The 13742-nt window shown below is 39.4% G+C and overlaps 1 protein-coding gene across 7 annotated transcripts in view; it reads right to left on the reverse strand.

Annotated features, from left to right (window-relative positions):
* LOC121646186 (unconventional myosin-XVIIIa-like) overlaps positions 1-13742 on the reverse strand; it is an 85535-nt gene that overhangs the window by 51037 nt on the left and 20756 nt on the right. For 4 of the 7 annotated variants that reach the window (XM_041995076.1, XM_041995077.1, XM_041995075.1 and 1 more), the window contains exons 3-8: positions 12244-12276; positions 10762-11955; positions 6986-7073; positions 3378-3484; positions 1942-2118; positions 828-1038 (exon numbers count right to left, since the gene is read on the reverse strand). In XM_041995076.1, coding sequence (XP_041851010.1) covers positions 828-1038; positions 1942-2118; positions 3378-3484; positions 6986-7073; positions 10762-11955; positions 12244-12276 — 1810 coding nt within the window. Of the gene's footprint in view, positions 1-827; positions 1039-1941; positions 2119-3377; positions 3485-6985; positions 7074-7494; positions 7561-10761; positions 11956-12243; positions 12277-13742 lie in introns of all 7 variants that reach the window. The other 3 variants (XM_041995080.1, XM_041995074.1, XM_041995079.1) reach the window with 3 other exon arrangements.

Consider the following 13742-nt stretch of genomic DNA (forward strand, 5'->3'; position numbering starts at 1 on the left):
GACAGCCGATCAGTGAAGTGCTTCAGGACAGAGGAGGAGACTGAGTCAGGACCAGCAGCCTTGAGAGGGTTTTATCTTTTGAAGAGTTTGTTTAGCTCTCTCTTCAGGACAGAGCGATGTTTGGGTGGTGGGGGTAGGGGGACCCTCCGAAGGGAGCAGCTTAAAAGAAGCCTCATCTCCTGTAGTGCTGCTGGGGTGGTCGTGTGTTCCAGTTGTCCTTGGATTCCAGAATTCCAAGGAATTTTTGCCAGAAATGACCAAGTGATCTTATCTTTCCAACCAGGAAACTTGTAAGTTTCAGAGGAGCCCAGTACCACCAGTAGTCCATCGGTGTCTTAATTAAAATTCTTTATATTTTGTGTCCATTAAGTTTCTAGTGTAAACAGCAGCGAGTTGTTGTTATTGAAAATTACCTTGTTACGGCAGGCTTGTCGTTGAAAAAGTGCATCAGTTTTGTGTGGTTAACTAATCATTATTACCAAAATTGGCTCATGTTCTCATGGTGTGCATTTTTTTACAAATGGATTTGTAATTTTCTAGTTTTTAATGGCATTTGTAGATGCTCACAATTTGGCTACTTTGGAGGAGTTTATTTTTTCTGAGTTGGTGCAGGTGTAACATCAACTACCTGATAATGATGTCACCTACTCTCGACCGCTCGGAATTACGAGACAAATTGAACACACCATTAGTGGCGGGTTTGATGGGGCTGTTGGGGGGTCTTGGGTCCAGAACCTTGTGCTCCTAAGTGGCAGTAGAACTGCTTGTTGGCTAGCCATGAGTCATTTGTGGGGTGAAGCAACACATCATTCATTCTGAATTCTTACCAGAAAAGATTTTGCCAGTGCTGCCGGCTATAGAGACCAGATACTGAACTAGATGCTGGCAGTTGGTAGTTTTTCCGCTGCCAGACTTCCCCAGCAGCACGATGGATTGATCCTGTCTGGTGGTCAGCAGGTAACGGTACGCTGACTGAGCCACAGCGTAGATGTGAGGAGCAGAGTCCTCCCGCCGACAACCTTTGAACATGTGCATCACCTGTTGGTGAAAGAAGAGGGTTGTAGAGACAAATACAGCACATGAGCAAGGCAATAGGAAATATTTAACTCTTTAAAGTTCGCACTAGTAAAAAGCAAAAGAAAAATGATAACAAACCAAGAGGTAGAAATGACTCTGGTAGGTTAGTTTCCACACATTTTTCATAAAACTCATTATAGCCACTAAAATAAATAGTTCTACCAAACAGTAGATCAGGAAACTTAAAGGGTTACAACAAAGACAATTGAATCAGTGGGTGTGAAAATCATGAATGTTGACCATATTTCTCAATACAGCCTGATCTCCCTCCACGTCAGAACATGTCGAGACCCACTCTGCCTCCACCTCCAGCCTGTCTGTCTCCTGCAGTCAGGTGAAGAAACAACTGGAGAAACTGAACCAGAACAAGGCTCCAGGTTTAGGCTGGTGTGAGCTCCAGGGTTCTGAAAACCTGCTCAGAACAACTACCCTGAGTGAGAAAAATGTTCCTGTGCGCTGGAGCACGGAAATCTGGAAAACCTGCCGGATTGGGGCCCTCGAGGACCAACGTTGGCTACCCCTGGTCTAAGTTATCAGCTGACATGCAAATTTTTCCATGTTGCAACACCACCGTAACCATAAAAAGTAAAAATAAAAAAATCACCAAATAAATAAACTGAACTGAAAATAACATTGAAAAGAAAATAAATAGGAATATTGACACAAAGTTAAAATAAAACAGTTGAAAATGACAAAAGAAATATGAATTAATGTATTGTTTTATAATTTTCCTAATGGAAAAACTATTCTTTAAATTTCTTTGTATAATTTATTGGCACTGTTTTATATTTCTGTATTTATTTTTAATTTTGTCAGTTTCTACCATAGCTATATCCTGGCTTGACTTCTCAGTCTTCCACCCACCTTCTCAGAGTACATGGAGGGTGTGCTGAGAGGGTTGATGACCACCATGTGGGGCCCAGCGTAGGAATGTATGAGGTTGCTTCCGTAGCGCTGCCTCAGGGAGTTCATCACACTGGATTCATTCAGATAAGGCAGCGAGGCCAGGTCCTCTGATCGGTCAAAGGACGGAGGATTCGCCTGCACAGAGACAAAAACATTCACATCATAACTATAACTACAACTTTATTCTAATTCATTGAACATTACCTTGGGTTCAGTGAGTTTTTCATGGATTTACTGATAGCTAGCTAGTCACTAAACCATTAACATAGGAAAACCACCTCTAAGGTCCAGCTATACTGGAAGATTATGTATGGACAATAATAAAAATGAACAGCAAGCAACACATAATAAACAAGGAAAGGACACAGGATGGGTGGAATGTTGTTCCATTTCAACTCATACAGGTTCATCCCCTTCACTAAATACAGGGACCCAGTTTGACTGTTTATTAATATTAGTCACCCAATAATATTACAGAAAAATTTGGTAGTGCTAAACCTCCAGTCTCTTTCGGCTTTTCAAGATGCGCCCTTATCCGTGGGATGGTCTTATTCCATATAAAGACGGATATAGATTTATTTAACTCTTTAAAAAAGGACCTTGGGATAAAAATAGGCACTGTATGAAACAAGGATAAGAACCCAGGCATAATTTTTATCTTGACAGAACTCACCCTGCCGGCAAGTAACATAGCAGTGCTGACCAACGGACAAGGTCCTGTTTGGCCCTCTCTAGGGCTGGCTTAAACATTGTTTTTAATAAATCACTGTATTAACGGGTTACTGATTTGCCATGTACAAGTGTCATGAGTTTCTAATAATGGGTATACAGACAGACATCTATTGAGCTTGGTCATTGACATGGAAGAGCGAGCTCTCAGTAAGGTTGATTTTGTAGCCTGAAATCTCCCCAAAGCTAGAGATAATTTCTAATGCCTTATGAATAGAGACGGAAGGGTTGGACAGATAGAGTATCTGGTTGTCTGCATATAGAGACAGCTTATGAGCTTGGTCCCCCATCAATACCACTGAGCTCCACACGCAGCTCACTCAGAAGGGCCTTGTCTGGTCCCCCTACATATCGTAAAATAATTGGAAATGATGTTATTAGTACAGAGCAAGGCCAGCGGTGTAGCATACAGGACCTTCATCACAGAACAAGAGAGTGGTCCAAACTCAAGCCTATCCAAAGTTGCAAATAGAAATTCATACTCAATCCAGTTGAATGCTTTGTGTGCATCGAGGGAAGGCAACATCTCCACTGATTGTGACTCACTTCATTCCTCTGGCCCCTGGTCCTCTGACCTCATGCCTCTGGCCGCTCAACTGATGGTTAATCTCATTTCTAACTGTTTACTTAGCTTGTTTACTTAGCTTATCACCAGCTCTTCTTACCTTTTCTATGTCATCTTCATCTACATCCAGTATTGTCCCATCATGCTCCAGTTTGATCTTCACCTTACCCTCTGGCAGCGAGGCAAAGTCTGTCTTCACCACAGTGGCTGGAAGAAGAAACATAGATTACTCTGATAACATTTTCAGTCGCTCACATGCCTGTTAACATGTTTATCTTTATGGTAAATAAGGTTCTAGAATACTTATATTAACGCTGAGATAATCAGACCACAGCATACGGAGATAACAGTCATAACAACCATATCCAACGTATTTCTCTTTCAGTGGACTATGAGGATCAGGACAAGGTGGTGTGTTAACACCTTTAACAGGACATAATGAGAGGAAGTTCATCCCAACAATAAAGATCAGAGGAAGCAGGTATTTTCTCGCTCTGAGTGCATATTAAATAATTTCTAACTGTAGACCAGATATTCGACTGCCTTGTGTGACATGACAGAAGGTCAAACAGGGTGAATACATTACTTATGAAACATATCATGACCTGCTGAATCATGGATGAAGATGTCTGCTGACAGTATCATCATAATTTAACACAAATGGAGGAACCATTTTCTTTCCGGTTCCTGTTTTTCTCCAGAGAGACAAAAAGAGATTTTCTGAGGAATGTAAAGATACTTCAATCCACAGCAGAATTTTAAAATCTAAGCATGACACAAGAAGTCTGAGAAATAACAGTTTGGGTCAGCGTAAGCAGAAACCAACAGAAACCATTCCTTAGCATGAGAGTAATCCTCTTCACCGATTCAGATTATATGAAGAGCTTCTGGGTTTAAGGAGCACCGAGTACAATTAGCATCACCTCTGTCCATGATAATAACTGCCCCATGAACCTAAAGAGCTCATCTGGCGCCAGCTAAGACAAAAAAAACAAGACTTCTTATTAATTCATACTCTCAGTTTATAAAACATGTTAATAAAAAGTTTAGGAAGCATTTTACAAAATCAAGCTCCTGATTTTGAAATTTTAGTCAATATAATAATAAACTTTATTCAGGTTAAACGTAGAGATTGAAAAAGAAAACAATATATATATATATATATATATATATATATATTGTTTTCTTTATATTTATATTATTTATATTAGTGCTGGGCACGGTAACGCGTTAATTGCGCGTTAACGCAACGCATAATTAACGCCGCTAATTTTTTTAATCCCGCGTTAATTTTTTTTTTTTTTTTGGCCGCTGGCTTTGATGACAGAAACATGGCATCCATGTCTCTCTTCCCTGCTGCAGCGGTGTGTCTGATGTAATCAGGAGAGAGCGGGTTTAATAAAATGAAGACACATTTTCTGTCTGGAACTTAAGAAAGAAGAAGAACCGACGTTTCTCTTTGTCAAAATACATGCAGATGGACAGAACATCGTGATTTTTGGAAGGGGAAACTTTTTATGTATTATTATTTTTTTAATAAATACGGTTTTAATTTATGCAAGACAGCAAAGGTAAGACATGCTTTCTGACTAATACAAGCGTGCAGCATAAATCAGGTCTTCTTCTGCCTCTGGTTCGGTGATTCTTGGTCATAGCGAGATGAAACTTCCAGCTGTGGAATCTGTGAGATGTGAGCTTTCAGTAGAGGAGTCATTTGTTCGTGTTCATGGACACGGGGAGACATCATTTGTGTTTACATATTTTTCGGACTTTGTGTAGCTGCTCTTTAAATTGTTGTCTTAACTGTGTTTGGTGGTGATAGAAATGGTTTTACTGAGCTGGTAGCTGAGATTCTGGACTTTCTGTGGATACCACACATGTTTATAGTTACATCGTTACATAGTTACAAATGACTTAAAAAAAAAATGATATGCACAGCCTCTAGCACTACATGATAGTACCTGGTCCAACTGGACTCAAAGCAGTCTGACTACCACTTGATTATGACGTCCCATCTTGTTTGAATTCATGCTTGTGTTGTTCTTCCTCTCAAATGTAAGTTGCTTTGGATAAAAGCGTCTGCTAAATAACTGTAGAATAGAATAGAATAGAATACAATAGAACATCTACAGGCCTGACCTTACACCTGGAAACGAGATGTTAACCCCTTAACTCCTGGTAGCGGAGACTGCAAGTGCAGTCAAACAAAAAATGTAAGTTTAGAGAATTTATATGCCAGAAATCTGGATAATGAAGCAGTGAAGGTGCATGGATGGAAGTTATTGTGCATATTGTGAATATTTCTCTCTCCTCACCATCTAGAAGCTGTGAGATTCTAATCCTGCTTTCTGTCTGTTCACCTGATGCTGATATTCATCACATATTGTTCCTTCTGTGTTTAGAAGGAAGCAGCTTCACAGCTTTAAACTCATCCTGCTGACGTTTTACCTTTTAGTTAGTAAATCCTGAACATTTCATCCTTCTTTCTCATAAATATTTGGTTTTATAAATAAATATGAAGAAATATTTTATCAGAAAATTGCTGCTAAACCTGTTTATGTGTTTAGTGCAGGGGTCTGCAGCCTTTCCAATCCAAAGAGCCATTTTTCCCTCAGCCAGCTAAATAAAACTCCTTTAGAGCTGCAAATGTTACGAGACTTTTCAAAAAGTCAGCTTAATATATATTTTTAATAAAGAGCCACCATAGGATATTTGTTATTTTTGAAGAACCACATTTTTCATTTCAATTTTTAAGGTTTTAAAATAAAGGAAACACATAAAACCTTTATAAAAAGAGGATAGACAGACTTTCTGCTAAGGAATGTAGATATTTGTGGAAAATGATGTAAAAGAAAAAAAAAGTCCATGGTTTCCAACCTGATGATAAGAAAGATAGATTTAAAAAAAATATTTTAGCCACGTATTTAGAGACATTGTGGAAGGTCCAGAGAGACACGTGCAGCTCCAGAGTTGCAGGTTGGAGACCCCTGATGTCGTGTTAGTAAACCAAAACTTACTGCATTTTCTTTTTATAGCTGTAGGCCTTCTTTTAAAGGGAAAGAGACATTTTGCACGTAACGGTGCGATTAATCACGATTAAAAATTTTAATCGTTGCCCTGCACTAATATATGTATATATATATATATATATATATATATATATATATATATATATATATATATATATATATATATATATATATATATATATATATATATATATATATATGTGTGTGTATATATATATATATATATATATATATATATATATATACATACATATATAGTTTTGTTTTTTCATGACACATTTTATGACTGATGCAACTAATATTCCAGCATGACTTATAGTCTGAAAAAAACAGTACTATAGTATTCTTATTTTACTTCCATTTAACCTTATTCTAATTATTTTTACTTATTGTTACTTAGCTTATTGTTAAATTTGCAGTCTGGGGAGCCATTCACTTTACATTTTACTGCACATTGGACGTGTATAACAGAGTATGTGACAAATAAACATGTCAAATCTTGAAGTATCATCCTTTTTATTCCAACTCTTCATCTTTCACTAAGATGATGTCGACTGAAGGTTTTCAGAAGAACGTTATCATTTATAGTAGATTTGTGATGAAGTTTTCAATCAAGTCAAACTGCAAAGGGTTTAAAAAACAAAAAACAACAAAAAAAAACAAAAACCATCAATCTCACCCAGAGAGAAGCCGTCTTTGTGAACGAGCCAGACTTTCTCTGATCCATACCAGGCCTGCTCTTCTGTAATCTGCTCCTCTGTCTTCACCTAAAATAACAAAGATAAAATAAATACAGAGCCAGAACAAAGAAATCCATCTTTTAACCACTACGTGGTTATTCTGAACTGTTCTGAGATCAGCAGCTTCATCACAGCACACATGCTGAGATGTTATAAAACAAAGTGGTTCACTGAGCTCTGCTGCAGGGAAGGTTTGAGGTGAAAAACTCAAGACCAAACACACTTTAACAAAAGTTGTACAGCTGGTGTGTAACAAGGAGGGGCGGCAACCTCAGTGTAAAAAAAAAGACAGGAAATGACTAAATAAAAAGTGAAATGAGATCAAATGGAACAAATACACTATTTACAATAACAACAGTTATTGCCAGTGAATGAAAGAAGGCACGGCACAAGGAAAGGTGATTAAGGGATGCAGATGATTGGTTGATTACACTCAGGCAGGTCACACCTGGGACTGCATAGCTGCAACATGAGTTGCCTGGAGGAGGGAAAACGAATCCTCTTCCACTGATCCCTGGAAATGTTGGCAGCGTGAAAGAGTCAAAGTGACAGTTATGATCAGCATGTCAGACAGACTCACAGATAAAATGAAATAACTCAACACAGTGTCAGACTGCATGTCAGTAAAGAGCATTTAATTCTCATCTGTCGAGAAGAAAAAAGGTTCATTCAGAAGATGCCGATGAAAGGCCCCGAAACTGGTTCATTAATCTAATTACAGATTATTTGCTAATTAATGCTAAACATACAGAACCTTTGGGAGCAATAAAAGCTGTTTTTGGAAATTAATACAGGAAAATAGAGACATAAAAGAAAAAATCCCATATGAACCTTTGCCTTAACCTCTTCATCAGGACCTCTTTTTTCTGCCTCCTGTCTGAAATAAATATAAAGTAAAATAAATAATATAAAGTATATCTTCACAACTACACAACAAGGGCAGTTTCAAGAGAAAGCTGACATGTGAGATTACTACACAAATGTCAGAATCCAGATGTGTTACTGTGTCTGAATAAATTCACCAGCAACACAGTAGAAAATGTAAATGTTATCTCCTCCTGAAAACCACATTAGTTCCAGTGAAAACCAGAGGATAGCAGCCCAATTCATCAGGAATGGGTAAAGATCGCCCACGTTTTCCTAACTAGTCTCTTAAATCGACCATTTTGGACTTCTGTTCAACTTCAACTGAAACTTTCAACTGAAAACTCATCATGTGATCTGTTATCGTAGCATCGAGAAGCTGGACCAAACATCAGCCAGCAGCCATGAAGCCCAGAGCTAATGGAGTTACTTACAAGCAAGTTAGCACTGACATTAGTAGCTGTAATGGTCTCATGCTGCAGGACAGAGAAGAGGTGGTGCATGTATCTGCAGAAGGATGCTGAGGTTGGATTAGAGCAGGGCTATTCAGTCCTGCAGGTTTTCCATGTTTCCCTGCTGCAACACACCTGACGCAAACTAATGAGTTGTGCAAAACCATTTTCCTCACGTTTTTTTTAAACCGGCTTAACACTAAAAATGTCACTGAATTAAAGTATTTAATAAATTTATATATATGGCTATATTTAATATTTATATTTATGCTAGACTCAAGCCTTGGTTTTAAAAGTCATATAAAAAACTTGTTAATGAATTAAAATTTAATCTCAGACATTTGAGACATATTAGACATTCTTTGCTTCAACATGTACCTTAACACCGATTGTTCCACTCGTTTTATATTACATAAAAGCCGGTATGTACAACATCGCTTAAACTTCTGGAATCATTATCAGAATCATAATGTCATTTATTGTCATTATACTGTACAACGAGGTTTGGAAGCAACTCCTTTTTCAGTGCAGTCAAATCATTTTAAAAAGAAAGGACATTTAAAAAGTGGATTTAAAATGTTAAATCTACAAAAATTGGTAAATTTTTTAAGTTTTAAAAAATGTATTGCGCCATAGAAAGTGTACACAATGTAAATTGCAACAATAAGAAAGGTAAAAACTGTATTGCAGCTGTAGAGAATATAAAAATAACCAGTCAGGCAGCAGCAGAAGTGGCAGTAATGTTGGGATTGAACATGTATGTTATACTGTTGGATGCGTTTGTTACATATGAAAGTTCAGGACTGTGTGAACTGTCCCTAATGATGTTCTGAGCTCTGCTGAGGCACCGGGTGGTATCCTTCAGGGAGGGGAGAGGGCATCCAACAATTCTTTGTGTGTTTTGACTGTTCTCTGAGCCTCGTTTTGTCTGCCTCAGTGCAGCTCTTGTACCAGGTGGAGATGCAGTAAGTCAGCAGCTTCCTGGTTGTTCTTCCTGAGGACTCTCAGGAAGTGTAGCAGCTGCTGAGCCTTCTTTATGATGGCTGAGATGTTGTCTGTCCAGGACAGGTCATCAGAGATCTGGACTCCCTGGAACTTGAATGTGTGGACTCTCTGCACACACTCGCCGTTAATGTAGAGAAGGGGCGGGTCGATTCTGTACCTAACGAAGACCAAAATGATCGCTTTTGTTTTTGTTGTGTTCAGTGCCAGATTGTTGTCTGAGCACCAGCTCATTAGCCTTTGGATCTGCCTCACCTCCCTTTCAGATTAGTCCGACCACTACGGTGTCGTCAGCAAATTCGACTATGATGTTGTTTCACTGGGTCAGACTGCAGTCGTAGGTGTAGAGGCTGTACTGTACTGTACCACGCAACCCTGTGATTTTTGGAACATGGCTATTTGAAGTTAAATACAGGATGCGGAGGCTCCCTTTAAAGATAATAAAAATATATAAATATTTTGGGTACATGGAACAAAAACGTTCTCTAGTCAATTTATTGAAATATCCAATAATGTTTTAAATTTGCAATCGTTTTCATTTATTTGGGACAAAAAATAAATATATATATTTATTTTTGTATTTATTTGATTTGCTGGCTATACTTATTTTAACTAATCAATATCAGCTTGTTAAATTTTATCCTGTAATCATATTATTGGGTAATGTCATTACTGGTGAATATAGAGCAGTATCTGCTCATGGAGTTGAATGCAATATAAATTCTGACTTTTAAACAAAAATTGCTCTGTTGCATTTCAGTCACAAGATCTGCAAAGAAAAGGTAAAAGCTTCTCTGATTAATCGATCGATTAATCTATTAAAATAATCTATAGCTGCAGCCCTAAACAGGATTCTTCTGAGTGAAGGAACACTGAGATTTCCAATTGTACTCATTTTATCTTCTCACTGGCTCAGGCGGCAGAGCAGGTCGTCCAATGACCGGAAGGTTGGCGGTTCGATTCCCACTCCCGCAGTCATCTGTTGTTGTGTCCTTGGGTAAGACACTTAACCCTCCTTGCCTCCAGTGTTGACATCACTGGTGAATGAATGTGGATGAATGTTAGGTGATGGTCGGAGAGGCCGTAGGCGCAGATTGGCAGCCACGTCTCCGTCAGTCTGCCCCTGATCAGCTGTGGCTACACACGTAGTTTACCATCACCAGGTATGAGTGAGGAGTGGATGAATGATGGATACACTATGTAAAGCGCTTTGGGTGCCTTGAAAAGCTCTATATAAATCTAATCCATTATTATTGTTGTTGTTAGAGGAAAGTGACTCAAATTGTGCTGCACACGTCATTTTTTATAATCACTGCAGCATGCTTTGGAAATGGTCGTGCACTTCACACACCGGTGGTCCACGAACTGATCAGACATGCAGAGTTCGATAACTGTACCTGTTGCTGACCAACAGCAGGTTGTTGGATGGGAATGACTCCTGATGACAGAGACAGTGGAACAAGACTGGGCTGGAGAGGAGCTGGAAGTCCAGAAGGTTTAGGGTCTGGATGGGATGGAGGAGCTGGAAGTCCAGAAGGTTTAGGGTCTGGATGGGATGGTAGGGAGGATTTTGGGGCTGGTGTGCCAGTAAAAAGAGGATTTCTGGGGGTGGATTTCATGGTAGCAGCTGGTTTGGGTGAAGATACTGAAGGTGATGTCACCAGTGTGGATGTGGGAGATGGAATAAAACCCGACAGTGATGGGAGAGATAGAGGTCCAGAATGAGTTAGTTTTGAAGAAGTTTGAGGTAAACCTCCAGACACTGAAACTGGATGGTTATCAGTGAGCCCAGGAGACAAGACCTCTCTTATACCTGAATTAGAACTTCTGGGATTATGATCCCATAACTGATGAGTGGTTTTCTTCACTTTTGCCTCCGTCAGATCCTCATTCTGCTCCAGCTCTGCTTTCTCATCTTTTTTCTCATTTTGCTTCTCCAGTTCAACTTTCTCTGGTCGGTCCTTCCTAGAAATCTGTGGACGGTGTTCCCTCGTCCTGCCTCTAAACAGGTTCTTCAGTCCTCCTGAAATCTTGTCTTTGTCTTCAGTCTTGATAACATCATGTTTAAAGGAAAACCCGGAGATTGTTTGAGCCTTAGATGCTGTTGGTGGACCTGGAGCTGCTCTGCCCGGCTCAGGAGGAAGCTTGGCTGTTTCTGCCACTTTGGTTGATTTCTGTGTTGGCACACTGACTTCATTTTCTTCTGCAGGTAAAACCTTCCTGACAACACGACGAACCACCTTCACAACTTTCTCACGTGTTAAACTCTGGTCATCAGTAGAGTCAGTTGGGTTGGTGATGAAACCTGGAGTGTTAAGGTGACCATTGACCATGTTTTTACTTTCTATTCCGTTCGGTTCACTGGTAAAAACTGGACTCTGCGGTGGCTGAACTTCCATTTTTGTTGGTGGCTCAGGGCTTTTTAGCGGGACCTTAACAGGAATCCTGACTTTTGGTGGGGATGGACTCCTGACCCGGCCTACTGGCTCTGCAGGGGAACCTGGTGGAGGGATTCTGGCCTGGAACAATCCCCTGCCAGGATCTAGAGCTGGTACAGACTTGGCCCGGCTTGCCAGCCCATCGTTCTCTGGCTACTCATAGAGAAAAGAAAGAAGGAATGAAGATGAAAGATGTCTTGTGCAGGGTGCATGTATAAAGGAGACATATGGATAGATCTGGCACACGACTGATAAACTAATCTATTAAACTATTTAACTTGAATAGTTAAGGGAGACTAAATTATTTGAAAATTAAATAACCGTTATGGATTTTAATCTCAACAAAGAAAATCTAAATAAATAACCCCCTTTGTGTTTCTTAGAGCTAGAACCAGAAAAAATCCTCATGAAAACTTTAATGAAGAGTTAATATTTACTTACACTTTTGCTGTCTGGCTTGTTTTCTTCTTTAATCTATATATTAAAAATAATATAAAGGAGAAAATCAGCTCTACACTACCACACTATGGTGGTCACACACTGGGCCAATCTTTTCAAACTCACACCATGCAGATTTCTGTCAGCTGTTTTTTTAAAGCAATCTCTACCTTAAATTCACTTGATTTGATTTGATTCAAAATGCAAATTCAAGTGATTAAAAAAGCAAGAAGGTCGCTGGTTCGAGCCTCAGCTGGGGGCCGGTAGGTGGGGGTTCTCTCCAGGTACTCTGGATTCCTCCCACCATCCAAAGACATGCATGTTAGGGAAACTGGCCACTAAATTCTCTGTAGGAGTGAGTGTGAATGGTTGTTTCTCGCTGTCGGCCCTGCAACGGGCTGGTGGCCTGTCCAGGTGTACCCTCCCTCTCACATGCTAAATGCTGGGTTAAGCTCCACCCTTAATGGACGAAGTAGTACAGATAATGGATGGATGGATTAAAAAACAGGAAGAAAAAATGGATGTTCTACATCAGCTGTGGTAAATGTAGTAAAAAGTCAGAGCAGGTGAGCAGCACAGTGCAGAATGAAAACTGTTTTAGTGGGAAGCAAACAACAAACACACAGTCTTCAATGTTAATAAATGCTCTGTAACACCATGCAATGAAAGAGAAATTAATTGATGAAACTTCCCTTTTGCTCCCAGAAGGAAAACCGAGAGGAGAACGCCATGTTGGCGACTTCTCTGTCATGAGCTGTGACGACAACAGAAGGAGAATACAAAGCTGAAAAAGGATAAACGATGAAGCTGCACATAAATGAGATGAAGAATGATCAAACAAACAATGATCTTCAGATGAACCTGGACTTTTTCAGTCTAAACACAGTCAAAGAATAAATAACATCAAAGATGTGCTGCACAACAACAAGAAGGTCGCTGGTTTGAGGCTAGACAGATTCCAACAGAGGTCATTCTGTGTGGAGTTTGCATGTTTTCCTTCTGTATGCATGGCCGGTTTCCACCCACCATCCAAAGACATGCATGTTAGGTCAATCTAAATTCTCCCACGGAGTAAATGAGGGCGTGATTGGCTGTGTGTTTCCCTGTGTTTGCTCTGCATCTTGCCTGATAACTGCTGCGGTCCAGCCTCCCACAACCCTGAATTGTACTACAGGTGCTTGTCATAAAACAAGAATATCATGAAAAAGTTGATTTATTTCAGTAATTCCATTCAAAAAGTGAAACTTGTATAATGTAGACATTTCCTCCTCACAGACTGACATATTTCAAATGTTTATTTCTTTTTATTTTGATGATTATAACTGACAACTAATGAAAAACTAGGGATGCACGATATATCTGCATTAATATCAGTATTGGCCGATGTTAGTCATTTTTTAACATATCGGTATCGGTCCGATAAGCAAAACTGGGCCGATATTAACAGCCGATATTTATTTTCGTATAATTGCTGTTTGTGTACGTGTGTTGGGTGGTTTGGC

Source organism: Melanotaenia boesemani, chromosome 9 (assembly GCF_017639745.1).
Source record: "Melanotaenia boesemani isolate fMelBoe1 chromosome 9, fMelBoe1.pri, whole genome shotgun sequence".
NCBI lineage: Eukaryota > Metazoa > Chordata > Actinopteri > Atheriniformes > Melanotaeniidae > Melanotaenia > Melanotaenia boesemani.